The following is a 19,949-nucleotide window of genomic DNA, read 5'->3' as shown; positions in this document are numbered from 1 at the left end:
CAATCATTACTTACAATATAAAACAGAGAATATATCAAATATTTCTAGGAGTATATGTCCTTTTTCTTTTTCTTGTTTTTTAAAAGGGCATATTAAAATTGATGGCAGCTACATGTGTCAAAAAACGTGGGACAAGGCCACTGTGTAGCAACCCCCCCCCCCTTTGAGAGAGGCCTATTGTCTCATTGTTGTCTGATAGTAGCCAACTGCTCAACAATTGTGGGACTTCTGGGATTGTAAATTTAGTGATACAACGAATGCTGTCAGCTGGTCCAAGGTGTGGACTGCAGGCAGCCATGCTGTTGGAATAGATGCACTATGCGGTTGAGCAATGTCTTGCTGTGAAAGGCCTCATCTAGATGTAAATATGGAATGATATGAAATATGCAACACCTTCCCTGAAAAAGTTGTTGTCTGAATTGGAGCATATGTTGCTCTAAAACCTGTATATACCTTTTGAGCTTTCATGGCACCTTTCCAGATATGCAAGCTACCATCAGAGATGCAGGCTTTTGAACTTTGCTTTGGAAAAAGCCACATCCTCCCTCTCCTCTTTAGTCTGGAGGACGGAGCATTCATGTTTTCCAAAAAGACATTTCACATTTAAATTAATTTGACCAACAGTTTTCCACTTTGCCTCAGTCCATTTTACATGAGCTTTAGCCCAGAGTGGCGTTTTTGGTTCATGTTTATCTGTGGCTTCTGTTCACGATAAATCTTTCACCTGCATTTGTGAATGTCACGGTGAGCTGTGTTCATGCAGTGATTTCCATAACAGAATTATGCCTGTTTTTAATGTAGTACCACTCAAGGCCCTGAAGATCACAAGCATCCAATACTGATTCCAGGAATCTTTTGATGTTATATATTCAAAGTCTTCAGAGTTGTACAGAGAAACATGGATTTTGAAATAGTTCCACAATTTGTAGACGTATGTGTTTTGCAGATTGGTGAATCTCTGCCTGTCTTTTAGAGAAACAATGGCTCTCTAAGATGCTCGTTTAATACCCGGTTATGTTACTGATCTGTCACCAGTTAACCTAATTACTTGCACAGTGTTCCCCCAGCTAGGGTAAACACATTCCAGCCAGGGTTGTCCATTGCCTTCATCTTTTTAAGTAGACAAGCTTGTTAATTGTCCACAATATCAGATATAGGAAGGTACTGTGCATGTGGGGGGAAATAAACAACAAAATAAAACTGACGTTTGTTTGCTCTCTGTCCTCATTTTGTCTTTCTTTAGCTGCAAGAAGCTTTTTCTGCTTTTGTGGATCCTGCACCTCCTCAAGTATCCCCTGCACCACCTGTTTATGCTCAGGATCAAAGATTGTCTGTGGAGAACCATAGAAGCCACCACAGCAGGGAGCCCCCATCCGTCTCGTCATCATCTTCCTCGTATATTACCTCCTCCAAAGGTCCAGAACGCGACAGAGATCGCGACAGAGATCGCGACAGAGATCGAGATCGAAACAGAGATCGAAACAGAGATCGAGACAGAGACAGGGACAGACAGAGAGACAGAGACAAGGATAGGAACAAAGGGAGAGACAAAGACAAAAAGAAGAAAAAACACAAGAGGAGGTCAAGATCCAGGTCAGCATCGAGATCAAAGAGCAAACACTCCCTTCCCAGTGCCTACAGGAGATCCCGCAGGTCCAGGTAAGACGCTCCCACTGAAAAGTCAGCCTTTTTTTATTTCTTTTAATCCACCACAAAAAAGTCAGAGTGAATGCAACAGTGATGCTGCTCACTCCAGCCACAGGCGGCTGAAAAGAAGCTTCTGTTATTTCTTTTTTGTCATTATGTTTTGCTTTGAGTTTATGCTGCCTTTCTACAGATTTGTGGGGTTTGGGGATTTTTTTTGTTTGTTTGTTTTGAGCAAGGTAACTGAACTGAGAGGTTCAACTATTAGAACATTGTGATAGGAAAGAGACGCACACACACAGGCTGTATTCTTAATCTTATCCTGGTTGTTTCATTTTCCAGCCTTGCTATGCTGTGTTTGTAAATGGCATGCATGTTCTGCATATTAGGCAGTGGGACAAAATAAATTTGACTGCCCTTTATGGAAAGAAATCTGACAAGGTTATTAATTTCTTAAAATATTTATGAATACTTAATGCTTTTCTGCCTAGTTAAGAATAAAAGTAGTATTTCCATTTTGTGAGTCCTTTTATATAACTTGTATTAAAGTAATGAACTGAATAATGATTTTTTTTCCTGTTCAGTTCCTCAGTATTTAAACAGTGTTTATCTGTAAATTGCACCACGTTCAGGTCTTCCAAAAGTTTACTGAAATAATTGAAAGTCTTATTCAAACCTATCTTTTCTTCATTTTCAGTTGTGCAAAGCCCTCATGTCGCCTTTTTTTTCTTTTTCACTTTAACGCCATTAGGCTTATCATTTTGTTTTTGCCTCACTCTTCTCCTCTTTTTCTTTATTTCCAATTCATTTGCTTCTCTCTCATATTCTGCCTTCTGATATTTAACGATTTCTTCCATCTTTCATTCTCTTTGTTCCGCTCTCTGTCCAGATCCCGTTCACACTCCCCAGGGAGAAAAGACAGAAGAGGTAACTCATCAGAAAGGAGACGCGAGGAGAAAGAGCGGGAACACCATCATCCCAGCAGCAGCTCCAACTTGCCCAGGGGGCTTTCAAGATCCAGGTAAATCTAACAGCAGGTGTCTTCACAAGTCATAGGTCCTCACATGCAGCTTTGTTTTCACACTAAAAACATTGATTTTTGCTGCCTTTAAAGCTGAGAAGGGGCACTAATGATGTGACTCTTGGGTGGTTAGTCCATATTTTCTTGATATTCTTCAGTTTTCTTTATTTTTACAAAAGCAGCGGGGGAACCGTTATCAGTGTTCAAGGTTTTCCATGTGTCATTAAGGCCAACTTCATGTAACTCGAAGACAGTTTGATTCCCCAAAAAGGGGAGGGCATGAGGAAGTTTTGGCAAATGCATTGCAGAGTTCATCCCAGTAAATATAGTTTTGTCTTTATAATTGTACAACAGTCGCTTGATACCGACAGATAAATAGGCATTGTTACAAAAAATAAAAGTACAGTCTTTTTAAAAAAAAAATATGCTCACTAGCGTTTCACTGCTTTAGGCACTGGGCAGCCTCCTGTCATTGATTCACCTGGGAAATCTGCAACATACCAAAGAGTCTCTAAAGATTTTTAAGGCATCCGTCCAAAAGAAAGAGCTGAACCAGAAACAGACCTCTCATCACGATAATGATGAAAGAATGAAGCCTTATGAAATGGACTAGTTGTTACCACAAGGCAATACTAATATTACAATATTATAAACAAACAACAGCACAAGCAAGAAAATCCTCAAAAATCTTGTAACTGAATGAAATTTGCAGGGAATTGTTCAAACCAGAGTAAGAGACTGGGAATAACTATGCAAAATGCCTCTTAAATAGAGTTTAATTGGCCTGTGAAGTTAAGGGTGTATATTACAGCAGTTCATATGCTCAGTTAAATTATAATTAAAGACGTTTATTTTGTACATTTTGTTTTGAGTACACCAATATTTCATGCAAGGCTTGGCAGATACAAACCACCACTGTTTATTGTGCAGTGTTAATATCTGATTGAGACGTTTTAGTTTTTAGCTCCTGCCGTGCTCTTCTTGCGTTTGTCAGGTCTCCTCCTGAACAGCAGAGGAGCTCCTTGGCATCCTCAGGACAGATGCAAATTGCGGCCTCCTCGTTCTCACCATACTCTTCACCCGGCAGAGTTTTGTCTCCATCAGCGAGCCCCGCCTCCAGCCTGGCTCACTCAAGGTAACCCCTCCAGACGCTTGTCAATAATCCAGCTTGCATCCAGCATGTAGATGTAAATGAAAGTCTCTTTACTGAAGGCTTAAATGTTTTGTTTTGGGGTTTTTTTGTTTTTGTTTTAGCTTCAAGTAAATGAGAAGATGTATTCTTGCATTTAAATCTCTCTTATTTGCAACAATAGATTGTTCCTTTAGGTCTGATAATCGAACACTCCAGCTGCTGCCGATTTAAGAACCTAACAGAGGTTATGCTGATGCACTCTTTTTCACTGACTAATGTTTAGAAATGTTTATTTTTATGTTGTTGTTGTTGTTTTTTTCTGTTTCTAAACTCCTTCTACTGAACAGTGTTTGCTCTCCTGATATCACAGCGCACAGCTTGGGTCTTTCAGCTTAAAGGTCACAAGGGCAAAAGCGCATTAATGATCTTGGCCACAGACTTGATAAGACTTGCAGTTGGTAGTCTGCCACTTTAGCAGCGTGTTGACTTTTCAATGCAAGAAGACTAAATGTTGGCCAGGCGCACTCTGTTCACTTCAATATCTTACTAAAAGAGAAGGACTCATTATGAACTTGTGGCTTGTTGGTAAATAGAGCCTGTTAATTACAAAATAACAATATTTTAAATTCCACCTCTTTTATTTCCAAAGTTTTATTGCAAAGTTTCCAGATTTTAAGCGTCATGCCTTCTAGCTGATACCAACCAGTGCGTTTGTGGATGTTCACTTGTTTTGTAGTTTAAAAGTTTAATTTTTCAGTCTTTAGTTTGTGTAACCCAGCATAACTTTTAAAATCTGCCGTCATTAAAAAACAGGCTTCTGGGAAAACAGGAAACAATGTAAATATTTTTGACTTCTGCAAAATTGGAAAAACACAACAGTTCCTTTTATGTTCAAACTGAAGTATTGCATGCACCATAATTTAATGTTTTTAAAAGCTCTGCTTAACCAGTATATCAGCCGTCTCATGTGCTTTGTTATGAAGGAGAATGCTTTTTCTTCCATAGATTTAGTAAATGCTCGTCTTTTCATGTGGGGCGCAATTATCCTGGCAGATGCAGGAGTCATTCCAATAGAAGACAGTCTTTTGTTGCCCTTTCTTCCTAAACTGTGGGTGAAAGCATGAAAGGTTTTGCTGTTTACTTTCTCCGGGGAAAGGAAACTAGATCATGATGCCATAATAACAGCGGGAGGGGCAGGTAGTACTTTATACTGAGTGCCGTGCACACACACAAACGTTTGAAATCTTCCATCTGCGTGAGAGGAAGAAAAGCTAAACTTTTTATCATGAGCAGCGGTCTTTTCTGCAGTTATGTTCACCTGTTGTGTTCAATCAACTTGTACATGATTTGTTCCTTTTTTTTAATCTCTTGATGAATTATGAAATGCTGGACTGTAGAGACATTTAAGCTTCGGAAGGAGCCGTGAAGCTGAACTTGAGGCCTGAAATTTGTCTGCATGATTAAATACTCTGTCTGTGTTTGGTCTTTTAACTCTAGATGGAAATTTCAGTGTTACAGGACACTTCTTTCACCTCTTTCCTTCCTTCCATCTTTTCTTTCTATCGCTCTCAATGCCTGTCGAACTTTGGGCATTTCAGAGAAACATCATAAATATTGAATATTCTCTCCTGTTTACATGATTGATTTTATGCTTTTTGACTCTTTTGTGTCCTTCTCCTCTGTTTTCTTTTCAGGGGTGGTTCTCTGGAGAAAGACAAGGCAGTGTCCTCATCCATAGTATCCTCTGTTCAGTCTAAAATAACTCAGGTATTGTTCTTTGCTCTTATCCCAGATGCATCCCCTGCTGAACTTTTCCATCCCATCCAATGAAAGTACTTAGTGGTGTTCTTTGTTTCCATCATGCAAAGAGGAAGGATGGAAAGTGCTGTTCTCTTTCATACACCAAAATATAGCTAGTTTTTAGAGCTTTTGACTTGAACTCATTTTATATTTATCCACTTCTCCCGGTACCTTCTGTGTGTTTTTACAGCACGTCGGTGTGCTATATTTGTTTGTTTGAACCATGGGGAGGCCGATGTCTTACATTTATATGTGGTGCAAATGTGATAAAGCTGCACTCTGTATTCAGTGGCAGTGTAATCCAATCTCATGCATCATACCTGGAGAAAAACTGCCGGTCTGATTTTGTTTCTTGACAGTTTGAAACTGTTGTTAAGAAAACTGTGCAGACTCCAGGTTCACTCGGTTTCAGCCATATTGAATGATCATCCGCAGCAAATTGAATTTGGTTCGTTGCCACCGAACGACCGATATTAAACCGTCATGATTTTGCTTGCCTCTGGGACTTGTCATCAATTTTGATTTGGATAAAAATGTAACTTAACATTTCTCTCATAACCTTGGAAGTAACACTTGTCAAAACAAAGCGGTGAGAACGGATTTGTAGATGGCCTCGATTTGTTAAAAGTGTCTGCTAAGTTTATAGTCGACTGATGGTTGACCGGTTGATGGCGCAGGTTTCTAATAGTGTTTTGTTGGATAACATTGTTGAACCGTGTTGCTGAGGTCTTGTTTACCACTGTTTGGGGTACATGTGCTCTTATTTTAATAAACAAACAGCACTTCTCATCGTGGCAGTGGATCTTGGCTCCAGATTGCTCTTCGGCCCTGCGCATCTCATCCTGGGAGCTTCGCCAAGAATTTAGGATAAGAGAGACTGAATATTAGTTGGCGCCGATGAAGCGAGAGGCAAAAACAGAAACCTCTGCAAACTTGCCGAAGTCTTTTGGGAGATGGATTTCACTTCACTGCAAAGGAAGGAGGCAGAAGCAGCACATGGTCTTGAAAATGTTTTCTCCAGTGGTACTTGTAAATTCAGACAAGAAGGACCATTACCATTACTGCTGAGAAACACAAGGTCAAGTTCAGCAAGTTGTCAGTTCAAGTTAAGAAAATGGCAGGTTTCAACATTCAGTATGGTTTTATACCCCATGTGTTTTTTTTCTTTTACATTTTATAACGCAACAGAGAAGCAGAGGTTGGCTTCACATAACTTTATAACTTGTTTTAGTTTATTACTTAGCTGTGTAAAAACTAAGTTTTGGAAGCTTGGGTTTAAGCCTAAAGCTGTAAAAGCTCGCCATACACTACCTGCTTGGCACTAAACGACACACGTGATGTGTAAATAAGCGAGTGTTTGCTAAGAAGTTGCCGCTTCAACTTAAAAGCTGAACCTTGTGTCAGTTTTGCTTCTCATCACTTCTCGTCGTGGCAGTGCATCTTGGCTCCAGATTGCTCTTCGGCCCAGCGCATCTCATCCTGGGAGCGCAGGATGAGAAGTCACATTCCCCAAATTGCTTAAAAAAATTAATTGTCAGGCTTTTCTTTTCTGTTTTAATAAAAAACACCCAAAGAAAACTTACTGAAAAGGTTTGATTGGATAGTTGCCACTGTCGTCATGCCCTAATGCAACCCATAGTCTCCTGTTGAGTGATGAGCACAGCATAGACACTTCCAGCTGTAAAATTACAGTAACTGCACATAGAGCTCTGCGTGTAGCCGCTTTCTGACAGTTGACTAAACCAAATGTTAAAATACTGTGTGTGTGTGTGTGTGTGTGTGTGTGTGTGTGTGTGTGTGTGTGTGTGTGTGCGCGCGCGCTTGAGAGAATTTTACATACTGCTTACATCAGTGCCATGCATTTAACAGTAATCCAACATTTGCATACAATTGTTTCTGATGCAGCCTGATAAGGTGGCACTGACATGGATTACAGCAGCTATCCTGTAGTTTTCTAGACGGGACAATGCCAGTTAGTCCACCCTTTCATTTTGTGGCTGACAAATAGGCTGCATGGCTGAAAACTCTGCGAACACACACAAAACAACACAACAGTAAAATTAGCGCTTGTGCAGCATCTCAGTCTTGTTTTATGCAACGGGGTATTTGTTCCTCAAGCTGCTGAAGCACAGAATGCCTCAAAATATAAAAGCACATCGTAGCATCAGGTTCTCCTTTGATTTTGACAGTGAGAGGCACCTCCAGACCAAAGGAGAACCAACGTGTTTATTGGTGTCACATAATTATTGCTGTATTGTTATAGTGCGTCTGGGTCATATTGGGCCTGTTTAATGTAGATAAGTGGCAGGCTGTGTTGGTGTTTTGTCTCATTTGGGTGCGAAAAATGAAAAACAGTTGCATCTGAGTAAGTGCTACACACCCGTAACTCACAGTGTAACCTCACACACGGCTCGCCAATAAATTCTGACCCCGGCAGGCACTGTCCTTGCCTGCATGTTTTTAAATTGCTATAGACAATTTATAGCCACTATTTTTGTTGCTTTCAGAAGTGCACCTCAGATTAAGTGCATTCACGCGTATCACTTCTACAGACGAAGCGTTATATAATCCACAGAGATCATTGATATTCTTAAACACTGTCTTTATTAATGTCTGTTTAATGATTCTCCTTAAAATTGTTGTAAAATCCACAAAACAAAAGTGCAAAAACACGAGCAGTTACTGTTGAGTCCTGTCAGTCCTCATTTGGACATTGTGCTCATTTAGATTCATATTTATTATGTAGCTTTTATCTCTTTCCTGAAGCTTCTTTGTTTTGCTCCTAATCTACTTGTATTTGACTGCTGTTGAAAACCTTAGGAGAACTTTGAGAAGCCTAAAAATGTCTGTACGTGCTTTGATTTTTAAGTCTACATCACCATAAACCTCTCTGATTAAATGTCAGTAATTTAATTTATACTTGCCTCTGCAATGCATTATTTTGATACACGGATTCTCCTCCAACTGAGCGAAATAAACCTAGCATGCAGGTAAACATAAAGTGTCAAACGTGGGAGTACAGCCCTGTGCAATATCACCTAAAAGACTGATTATTCAGAACTGTGTCACCTTACTGGGAATGTGTTTCTCTAAGCTGAGCAGAGCGTTTACTCGCATGTAAACTTGGATCTTTTATTTCTTCCGTACTTTGTTTGTCCACTGACTTTTCTTTTTCTTTTTTTAATCGTCTTTCGCATCGATTTTTATGTGGCGCCAAATCTGGAGAAGTGTTCTGCCATTATTCATAAACAGTCTGGAGGGTTTATGTTGCTCTGCCTTTCTTTAAAATCTTCCAAAGGTATATTGGATTGACATTAGGTGACGTACTTAACCACATCACAGTGTGTCTGCTGTGTGCTTTAGATTGTTATCATGCAGGAATATTCCTCTGTTGCCGCGCTTCTGGAGGCTGGAGGTCATCTCGTCTGACGGGAGTTTGTCATATCCTCAGGCATTCACGGTGACATCTGTGTCCTCTTCCAACACTTTTTGTGTCCGTGCAGCCCATCTCATCTTTATTTCCACCTCCATTCTTTACTCTTATGACTATGCATTCACTGTGGCAGTCTTGGGCAGGTTCATGTGTAGCCTGCTGGATTTCATCTAGGGCTGCCACGATTAGTCGACTAGTCACGATTACGTCGACTATCAAAATCGTCGACGACTGATTTAATAGTCGACGTGTCGTTTGAAGCTTTGTAAGATCACAAAAGACGCAGGAATAAGTAGCAGGATTTAAGAGTGAAATAACGGACTGAAACAGAAGATGGCAGCACTGCATGTACAAGGATGCCAGCTGCCGTTAAACCCCGAAGAAGAAGAAGTAGCTCTGTCCCAGAATTCATAGCGCAGCCCAGCTCAGTTTCCAACAATGGCAGCAGCTAGTTAGTTTTAATATTACTCTTATTATTCTTTCTGGGTCACAAAATAAATGTTTAACATATTTTCAGGCAAGAATGTAGCTGTGTAAACCTCAAATATCTGCTCAGTTTATCAGGACACCACATATTTTCAAAAGCGCTCCGACGTTTTTGGAGACGTCTGTTACCCACTAGCTCGAGTGTTAGCCGGGGGCAAGGCTCACTAGAGCCGGTGAGAACCCCGGACTCCCGACAGATCGTTTTCAAACCCACCGCTGTCTTTCGCTACTCAGGTTAAATATATATAAGTCACTTAGATAACTTAAAAATGTTATTGTTTGGCTTTTTTTAGTGTTTTATTTGTTCCTGAGTAAATCGGTTTGTCTGAGATTAAAGTTATAGTTTTTAGACAGCTGAATAAACGTCAAGCAGACAGCTGATTATCAGAAGTGTGAGATGGTAGAGAGTTTACTCCGGTGTCCTGTTATATTTTAGATAGCAAGGAGTTTATTAAACTTCACCGAAACAATCTGCAAATTTCATTAAAATTTAATAAACTACCATCTTGTCTTTATTTTTAGTTAGCACCTTAAAAGCTTAAAGCTGTAAGCTAATGATAGTTATATAAGAGCAGATTCATGCTGGTGCAATAAGCTGAACGCTGTACGTCCAATGGATGCATGATCTGATTAGTTGACTAATCGGTGACTAGTCGACTATCAAAATAATCGTTTGTGGCAGCCCTAATTTCATCTGAGGAAAATATCAAAAATATTCCCATTTGACTGAAGGAGGTGCTCCCAGTGTCAGTCAGGCTTCTTTTCTGGTACTTTAGCAAAGTGTAATCTTGCACCTTTATGTTGAAGAGCAAATGGTATTTAGGGGGGGGGGCACTGTCCATAGAAGCTGATGTTATGCTATTTTCTTCACACTGCCTGAGCCAACACAGAAGCTGTAATTTCCAGCGATAACCCCTGTGCCCAGGGTAAAGCACTTGTCCGTCTGTTTTCAAAGATGTGCAAGTAGTTCAGTGTGTTTGGCAGCGAACAGCCACTCTGATTCTGAGTGGGACCATGGCTTGTTCTCTACCTCCTGATTATTGCTTCAACTGTGTTTAATATTTGTTTTTCTAATGTATCATTAGTCTCCCTGAAGAACTGTTAGATCAGTGATGATTTTAGACAGATGCAGCCCATTCAGTGCTTTTTCTCTTTTGCATATAAGTCACACTTTAATAGCTCCTCTTGTTAAGGTCATGCCAAGCATGTCAGTTGGTCCAGACTCTCCAAAGCCCCTCTGTGTGTGTGTGTGTGTGTGTGTGTGTGCGTGTGCGTGCGTGCGTGTTGTGTCCTTTCTGTATGTTTTGGTCAGCAGAGTGTTTTTCGCTGTGAAACTCTCCCATGGATGCCATTTTTACCCAGGCTCTTTCTTGTTATGAATCGTGAACTCTGACCTTAACTGAGACAAGCGAGGCCTGTGACTCTTTAGATTTTGTTCTGGGCTCTTTTGTGACCTCCTGGATGAGTCCTCGATGGGAAATGAATTTTAGTAGGCCGGCCACTCCTGGGAAGGTTCACCACTGTTCCAGGTTTTCTCCATTTGTTGATAATGGCTCTCTCTGTGGTTCGCTGGAGTCCTAAAGCCTTAGAAATGTCTTTGTAACCTTTTCCAGACTGATAGATGTCAGTTCCAGCTGCTCCTTTAGATCATGGCATGATGAGTTGCTTTTAGGATCTTTTAGGCTTTACTTTGTCAGAAAGGTGCTGTTTAAGTGATTTCATTATTCAGTAAGTCTGACATTAATCAGTCCTGGGTGTGGTGAGGGAAATTGAACTCAACTTTGCATAAATGTGAGTAATCATTTAATTCATACTTTCACAAGAGGATAATTACTTTTTTACACATGGCCAGGTAGGTTCGGATTACTTTTTTCCCTTTAATAAATAAAGTCCTCATTTAAAGCTACATTTTGTATTTACTCAGATTATCTTTGCCAAATATTATAATTTGTTTGAGGATCTGAAACATTTTTAGCGTGACTAAAAGCTTTTTTTCACCTCACTGTAGGTGTAAAACTGGACACGATATAAAAAGATGAGCCTAGAGCAGAGTCAGGAGTGAATGGGCATGCAGTTTCACATCCAATTTTAAAATACTAAGACAGCGATGGTGAAAATGTTTATCTTAAGGATTCAAGGCGATCTTCACAAGTCAGCGGTTCACATCACGATATCCACGCCATTTAAAAGGCGAGATACTCTTTTTCCGGTTGTGACTAATGCATTAATTAAGCGGCGATACAGTTTTAAGTCATTTAATAAACACAGCGGTGCTCTCACATGTATTGAATACTGTACATACTAGACAGCATCTTACAGTGAGGCTGCAGTGTGCTGGATTTCTAGAGCTTCTGGGAGTTGATGTAATGCAGGTCGATACTGTTGCCTCTGCGTTCACACTAACTCTTCTATGAACACTGGAATAACTTCAACTGAAGTGAAACTAACTCGCTCACCTGGCCGTGTGTGTGTGTTCCACAATGAACATCTCTTGATTCTTCTGTCATCAGCAACAACAAAAAAAAAAAAGTCCTATTTCAGTTTCTTTTTCATTATCTCGTAGTCGCTTCTCCCACCTTCATCTCAACATAGCAACACAAGCTAGCTGGTGGAAACATGCTGCTGCAACATGCTCTGATTCAAAACTGCTAACTACTTATACCCCATCTGTGATGTTTTACAAACACATCTTGAATAATTCAGCACATCCTCATCTGCCTAATGGGCTCTGCTTCCCTCCGGGTGCCTAGTTGCTATTTGCTTCATTCCAGCTCTTATTTCTCTCGTGTTTGTCTGTATTCCTCTTTCTTCTTTCCCGTCTTCCCTGTTGCTGTACATTTGAAAGATACTTTGTTCACCTTTACAGTGAACTGCACTGGGACCGGGAGTGTTTTAAATTAGGAGTGTGGGTATCTCAAACACTGCATAGTTTCTTGGGGGGGGGGGGATCTAATGACAGAAAGGCTAGATATCAATACATGTGGCTGCTACATTGCTCCCTCAAGATTTTCCTAACAGTTTTTTTTGTTTGTTTAACGGTTGTTGCCGTTAAAAGCAAACATGTGACACCCTTATTTCTGTAATCTCACTTCCTAACTTGACCCACTGGTTATAGTTTTAAAACTGTCTTAAGGGCCCAGTGAGAGTTATAAATAGTGCTTCCATGTTAGTTTTTTCAGGCCTAGTGTTTGTAAAATTAGGTTTCAATCCTAAACAGGTAAATGTGGTTAACTGACAGCATACAAGGAAAATAGTTTGTCCTAATGAGGAAAAAAACCCAACATCCCAATTCAGTGAAAAAATAAAGCTGTCCTTGTAATGTGTGACATTTCCTTTTGTTTAATTTCATGACAGGATTCTGGCACAGCTTTATCAGACATACAACAGAAAGGCAGGCGTGATATCTGTTTGCTTCCAAACAGTCTCACATTGTTTTCTAAAGAAGCCGGTCAATAATAATCGCAGCCACAATCTGATTTCCACCCCACACACAACAGCAAAACCGTCTAAATAGAGGCCGTGTTCTTTAGCAGATGAAGGTGTGCACCTCGCACGATCTATTCCTTCAATTTCCCCACTATTACCAACATACAAATGTTACGATATCACAAATGTTCACATTTAATACTAAAGCTTCCTGTGGAAAAGTTTTTTACATTTTTGGTGTAATTTTGCAGTCAAATAAGGAAATACTGTGCTGTACTTCTCAGCTTAAAGCCAGACGGCATTTAAAAGCACAGACACACAATTAGAAAGTAGCTTTGTAGTTGCGTTGTGTAAAGCGACCAGTGTGTGTCTTCAGGCCTTCTTATAGAACAAAATGAGTGGGTGTGCGTCAGAAGTTAGTCAGGGTGGTCTCTTCCTCTGCTGGTACCCGTGTAAAAACCCAAAACTGTTCTAGTGGTTATCAAACTGTATCTTTATTGATGTATACTGAGGTGTCAAAACCGTCATTATGGGTGCGGGGAGGTCGTTAAATGTCGTCTATGTTGGTGTAAAGTGTATATGTGGTGGGGTTGTGGAGTAGCAGCTGCCCGTTGGTCTTTACTCCAGTGTAGATGAGACAAATATAATAAAATGATAAGGACTTAAATTATGCACAAGTGTGGAGAAAAAAAACATGCTTTTCTTACAGGTATCCCTGTTCATTATTACAGAGGTATAAGTACAGCTGGCAATTTAACTGTCACACTCAACTAAAACTCCAGCATCAAACAAAAAGTCGAATGTGAACTTTATGAAAAGTTTCAACATCAAACTCAGGTGTCTGTCTTTAATTAATTTAGTAATAGGAAAGCGTTCCAATTAGACGACTCCTGCTGGTTAAATTTAGCTTTAGATTTAGATTCCAGATTTAAACATGCCACTGCTGACTTACAGTGACGCGAGCAGAGTGCTGTGTCTCACTGATGCTGAGCAGCCTGCTGGTTTTTGGATGTTCTCAGATTTTATCTTTGTAATTTTTTTTTTCTTTACAGAACGTGGGGCAGTGCAGGGACTGTTTAGGTTAATACTGTATCGACTGTGTCTGGGATAGGCTCCAGCCCCTCTGCGACCCTGAACTGGATAAGTGGTTAAGAAAATGGATGAATGTATTGATTGTTTACTCATGAGCAAACTTTTTTTTTTTTTGGTCCCAGAAGTCATGCAACATGGTCTCATACATGACGACTGAAGTGCAGCACGCAAAGACCTCCAGAATTTAGCTGCACATTAGTTAGACGGGACACTTGTGGCTGTATTTAGAGCACACGTCCAGCCACTTGATGATAATTCTGAGCGTTGTCGTTGTGCGTGTCCGTTATCTGTGTATATCCGAGAACATCAGGGTTTTGAGAGAAACGGCCTTTAGAGCGATTTGATATGACAGCTTTCCCCCCTCTTGTGATTACAGCTGTTAATTCGTCTCATCTGTCAGGAGAGCTCGAGGGTGGATATTTGTCCATGCGTGCATGAATCGCTCGTGCACCGCGATGCAAATTAACACTTCCTATTCTGCAGCGTAAGCACTTGCCCCCGTGGTGTGCAAAGTTTACATTTCTACCTGAAGAGTGAAGGAGGAGAAAGTGGAAATGAAAAACTGCTGTTTGGCAGTTTCTTCCACTTTGTTTCTGTTTCCCTGCTGTGCACTCTCGTTGCAACTTCCTATTAATTATATTGTTTTAAGTAAATAACCTGTTTACAGTTGTCAGGGATATGTGTGGGTTGGCCGGGGAGTTCATATATGTGTTTTCTAATTGCCTTTAAGGGGATTCTGTTGTTAATCTTTTAAAATGTATAGCAGTGCAACAAAACTTTGAGGCTGGTGTAACATTTCAGTGACTATTTATACATTCCTGCATACTTGTTTTCTTCCTTCCTTCGCTTTTTATTTCTTCTATGAAATGAATGAAAGTGTTGCCTTCATTCATCCCACAAGCAACAACAAAAAAACAAATGGATGAACTTGTGTGTCTGTCAGCCGCATGGTTGATTCTCAGTGGGAACACCATTACTAGCAGCTCTTTCGTACTGCAGGGAATAGTTTGCTGAAGAATTACAGGAGAAACTATTCCTCTTTAAGGAGAAGTAAAACACTGTGACAAGAAAAGAAAAGCGTTGGCAGATCTACTTTTTCCATTTTGTAGTTCTTTCAAAATAAAGTGCTTTGTTTTGTCCCCTTCCAGTGCAGTGTGTTTGCTCCGCTCCTAAATTTTGATCGGTTCTGTTTGATTTAGTAGATCTGCTTAGATCAAACTAACTGACTACTAGTTGTATTGTTATTATACCCACCGAGGCATGGCATATCTCTTGCCATGCCAGTTGCAACATTGTACTGGGGGTCTTAGTGGGAAAGCTGTACATTAAAACTCATCTCATGTTTTGTTTTTCTCTCTCTTCTTCTTTGTGCAGGATCTGATGGCCAAAGTGCGAGCCATGCTTGCCACCTCCAAGACCTTCCAGCCTCCCAATTCTTAAAAAGGACGTTGCTTTCTTCTGGATGTGACAACTTTTGCCTGCAGGCGAGTGGTATTCTCCGATTTCCCGGAGATTTATCTGGCCCGCAGCTGTTTCAGAGCCCTCTGTTTATCCATGATTTATCAGTTCATCAAGAATTGAGCATCGACAGTTTCAGTTTGATTGTGTTACGTCTTGTGCCAAGTCGTAAGTGTGAAGTACGCTGAAGTGAAACCTGAGCACCTGGTTTCACGGCCGGTGTGAGAAAACCGCTCATAACACAGGAGATTAAGTCACAGCTATGTTTTTGGTGCACGGAGAATCAAATGTGAAATAATGTTTGCCTCCTGTTTTGAGATGCTTTTCTCCTACGAGTCACTCTTTGCAGCATCAGCTGCAGGAAATCTGGAAGCTCTCCTTCTATGAAGGCTTATGTTTTGATAATTTAATTTTCCCATCATTTTTCCTCATTTCCTTTTTCTCTTCAGCGCCTACTCTACTACCTGAGAAGTAATTTGTTTTTACTCTGTCCATCAGCTGCAATGTGCAGCCTTTGAATTTTGGTTCCTGGTTTGTACTGTAATGAGTAATGCAGAACAACTTTCTAATCCAAAATGAAATAAAAGTTCTTTTATGATTTACGTGTGGCCTTCAGTTGTTTTATTTTAACAAAAAATAAATAAACCGTCAGGAGAAGAAAATGGATACAATGCAGGTTGTTATAGTGCATTAGATTAGTGCTGTCAAGAGATTAAAAAAAAATAGAGATTAATTAATTATGATTTTTAATTAATTGATCTAATTAATCTCTTTTTTAATCTCACCTAAAAATAGCTGAGGAAAGCCCTCAACTTATTGTGGCAGACCAAAAGACTGATATAACAAAGAAAGTGACTTTATAAACTCATTTATTGTTTAACAAACGTTAAACAGATGCAACCATTTACATACTGTTGTATTCGTTTGTAAAATAAGTGGAAAAATAAATACAAATAAAATCAAATAAATTAAGTGCTGCAAGTTAGCACATCAGAGTTGCTCTTTTCTGAGCAATACAGCACTGAAATTCCTCTGCTTCAGATAATGAAAAATAAAACTGACATTGCAGTGCTGCAAGTTAGCACATCAAAGTATTCTTCCATCACAAAAAAAAGTGCTGAACATCAAGCAATCTATTCTAGTAGGCTACAAATGACACAGCAGCTATGCTGACCACATGTGTCTCATTTCTTCTTCCTCAGCCAGTCGCTAAGACACACCAGCCTGGTAACATTTTCTGGAAGCAAGGCTGCCCTTTTCTTTTGCACTATGTGGCCTGCAAGGCTAAAGAGTCTCTCACAGGGTACAGAGGTAGCTGGGGAGGCCAGGTACTTTTGTGCTAGGACTGACAGCTTTTCATAGACTCCTGAGTGAGCATACCACCACTGCAGGGGACAGTCATCAATACTGATGCTGGGTTCTGCTCTGTAGCGCTGCAGCTCTCCAGACTCAATTCCATCTTCTGAGTCAGAGTCAGACCCCAGAAGGAGTTCGCTCCTCCTCTTCTTCTGAGCTGGTCCATCATCCTCTGTGGAGGGCTGGAGAATATCTGCTCTTCTGGGCTCTGCTGCCTGGAGCATATTCTCCAGAATGGTCCACACCTGAATGAATGAATGAATGAATGAATGAATGAATGATTGTGATTAAAACTAAGTGCTTTTTTATTTTATTTTATTTAATCTTGTAAAGAACTTTGTGTTCCATATAATAAATAAAAGTTTGATTTGATAATGAATTGGACTCATTAGTCCAGCTTAACCTTATTGTCCTACCTGTTCCCTCTTTTCTCTTGGAAGACATTTCAAATCCTTAAACCGTGGATCCAATGCTGTGGCCACCTCGAACCATATCTCGTTGCCATTAGCTCGTCGTGCTGCCAGATCCTTCTGGAAGGCATTCTTGAACTTCACCACGTAGGCAGGATCATCATCAGTAATGTCCATGACACGGTACAGATGGCGAAAAGCAGGCAGCACTACAGAGCAAGAGACGTAGGCCTCACCACCCAGCAGCTCTGTCACATACCTGCAGAGGTGGAGAGGTTTGCTAAATAAACCTAGCTGGATTCATTTAAATCAAAGTGTAACTGGTTTCCAATTTAATTGTCCTTAAAAGTTCCTTGTTATGTTCATTAATTTTGATTTTACACATGTAACAGTAGTTTATATAATTAAAATGGGAAGGTGTTTATTTGAACTTACTTGCATGGTTCAAGCAGGAGCTCCAGCCTCTGCAGTTTCGCCCACTCAGCTTCGGTTGGCAAGACCAACCTGTGGTTGTGTTGGTCCAACGTAGCCTGGACAGCCTCTCGGTTACATAGGAGGCGTGAGACCATTGCGAGAGTCGAGTTCCACCTGGTGGGTACATCCTGTATAAGTTGATCGCTCTTCTTTCCGAGTGCTACTTGTTGTGGGTTAAGTTCTGTGGTACTCGCAGGGCTTTGTTTAAAATGACCAACAATCTTGCGGCACTTTGCCAGTACACCGACAAAACCACTGCTATCGAGACATACCGTGATGGTCCTCTGGAGAATGTGAGCATTGCAGGCGATGTGCTCATATGGAAGTGCTCTCATAGCAGCCAGCATGTTTGCTGCGCTGTCTGTGCCAATGGTGGATATCTTGTTTTCAATACCCCAGTCATTTGCTACCTTGAGGAACTGTTCGGCGCATTTATCAGCAAAGTGCCTGGTTTCTGTTCTCATGACGGTCAGTGCAAATGAGTTGAGGTTCCACTCACTATCAATAAAGTGTCCAGTCACCCCAAAATAGCTGTGGTTGCCAGCTGAGGTCCAGTGATCTCCGGTTATAGCAACACAGTTGGGAGAATCCTCCGCCAAAATCTCAAGTTTGTTTTTCTTTTCGCCGTCGTACATTTTGCTGATTTTGGTCGTTACTGTAGTCCTGCACGGCGGCTTGTATGACGGGTCATTGGACGCAATTTGCAACACCTCTGTCAATCCTTCGTCCTCTACTATATTTATCGGCCTACAGTTCATCGCTATCCACTTGGCAATAACATTAGTCAGCCTGTCGGTCGCAGACTTGCTCATACGAGGGGTATTCTCTAGTTTTGTTTGGCGAAAAGCTTTGCTCTGGCTTGCTATATTGCTAACGTCTTCACTGCTAGCTGTTGCTGCACTCGCGGCTGGGTGCTTTGCGTTGAGGTGATAGGCCAAACTTGAGCTGCTTCGGTGGTAAGCAAACTCCTTCTTACACTCTAGGCAGACCACTTTACCTTTGTCAATGGTGCCGTCGGGGCGTTTATGAAATACAAATTTCCCGTTCATTGGGCCAACAACTCTCAGATGCGCCTCCATATCCACACTGTAAGCTAATCACCACTTCTCACCTTGACCTCACGACGTGACTCCACCCCCAACAAGTCAAGCACAAGGAGCCCAGCACATAAAAACGGATTTTATAACATAGCAACTCTCATACAAAATCAATGACGTCAAGAGATTAAAAATTAGATTAACGAGATTAAAAAACATAACGCGCTAAATAGCATTGTAATTAATTAATCGCAATTAACGCGATAATTTGACACCCCTACATTAGATATTGGAAAAATTGTACTTGTGGCTAAAAAAAAAAAGATTATATAATTGGAACATGAATATTCAAATATAAAATGATTAGAAACTAATGATGCATTCTCAATCATCCAGGAAAGTAAATCTCCAAAAGTTGATTCTGTTCATCTGGACGTAGCGTTTTGTGGGAGAAACGTTTCGTCACTCAACACAGAGCGAATACCATCCCCACTGACACAGCAGCCAGGGAGGCAGAAGAACAGCACATCAAGAAGGCCCTGAGTAAATGTGGTTATCCCAGTATCTAAAGGAAGCTCCAGCCAATCCAAGAGAGAAGGACAACCGCTGCCCCAGCAAAAACCTGTAGTGATCCTGTATGTGTCCGGAGTATCCGAGCAGTTGAGACGCATTTTTTCTAAACACCGTGTCTCTGTGGCTTTTAAACCCCAAAACACACTGTGCCAAAAATTGGTCCACCCCAAGAATCGGGTCCCCCGACACAAACAGAGTAATATAGTGTACGCTGTTAAGTGCCAGGAGGGTTGCCAGGATTTATACATCGGGGAAATCAAACAACCTCTGGCTAAGCGGATGGCACAACACAGAAGGGCTACCTCGTCAGGCCAGGGGCCCGTTCTTCGTACGTCGCTTACTACATCCAAGATCAAATGACACATCCAAGATCAAATCATCGCGCTAACCGTGAGCTCGCTAATCCGGTTCCCTGAACACACTTGCTGTTGACGATTACTACAGCTGGACGCAGGAATGTGACATCACTGGGCGTCGTAAAAGGGGCTACGCATCGATAGTAGAAACATTGATCGGCAACCCGCTGATTGGTCGGCGAAAATGTCGAAGGGGCGTGCTCGGTATTTTCCGGCAGCAGAGCAAGAACTCTTGAGTGAGGGATTTCAGG

The 19,949-nt window shown here is 40.9% G+C and overlaps 2 protein-coding genes across 3 annotated transcripts in view; one reads left to right on the top strand and one right to left on the bottom strand.

The window, feature by feature from the left end:
• Positions 1–16,094, top strand: part of sfswap (splicing factor SWAP) — a 51,266-nt gene extending 35,172 nt beyond the window's left edge. For both annotated transcript variants that reach the window (XM_026174044.1, XM_026174045.1), the window contains exons 15-19: positions 1,244–1,659; positions 2,534–2,665; positions 3,660–3,800; positions 5,492–5,564; positions 15,409–16,094. In XM_026174044.1, coding sequence (XP_026029829.1) covers positions 1,244–1,659; positions 2,534–2,665; positions 3,660–3,800; positions 5,492–5,564; positions 15,409–15,474 — 828 coding nt within the window. In that variant the 3' untranslated portion in view covers positions 15,475–16,094. The remainder of the gene's footprint in view (positions 1–1,243; positions 1,660–2,533; positions 2,666–3,659; positions 3,801–5,491; positions 5,565–15,408) is intronic.
• A 330-nt stretch (positions 16,095–16,424) lies between these two features.
• LOC113027322 (zinc finger BED domain-containing protein 1-like) lies at positions 16,425–19,044 on the bottom strand. The gene is made up of 3 exons (XM_026176940.1): positions 17,694–19,044; positions 17,265–17,517; positions 16,425–17,093 (listed from the first exon to the last, which is right to left on the bottom strand). Exons 1-3 carry the CDS (start codon positions 18,809–18,811, stop codon positions 16,677–16,679), a joined length of 1,788 nt encoding a protein of 595 aa, XP_026032725.1. The 5' UTR covers positions 18,812–19,044; the 3' UTR covers positions 16,425–16,676.
• Positions 19,045–19,949: the final 905 nt, after the last annotated feature.

This window comes from Astatotilapia calliptera, chromosome 7 (assembly GCF_900246225.1).
Source record: "Astatotilapia calliptera chromosome 7, fAstCal1.2, whole genome shotgun sequence".
NCBI classification, from domain to species: domain Eukaryota; kingdom Metazoa; phylum Chordata; class Actinopteri; order Cichliformes; family Cichlidae; genus Astatotilapia; species Astatotilapia calliptera.
This window is presented reverse-complemented; position numbering and strand designations above follow the sequence as displayed.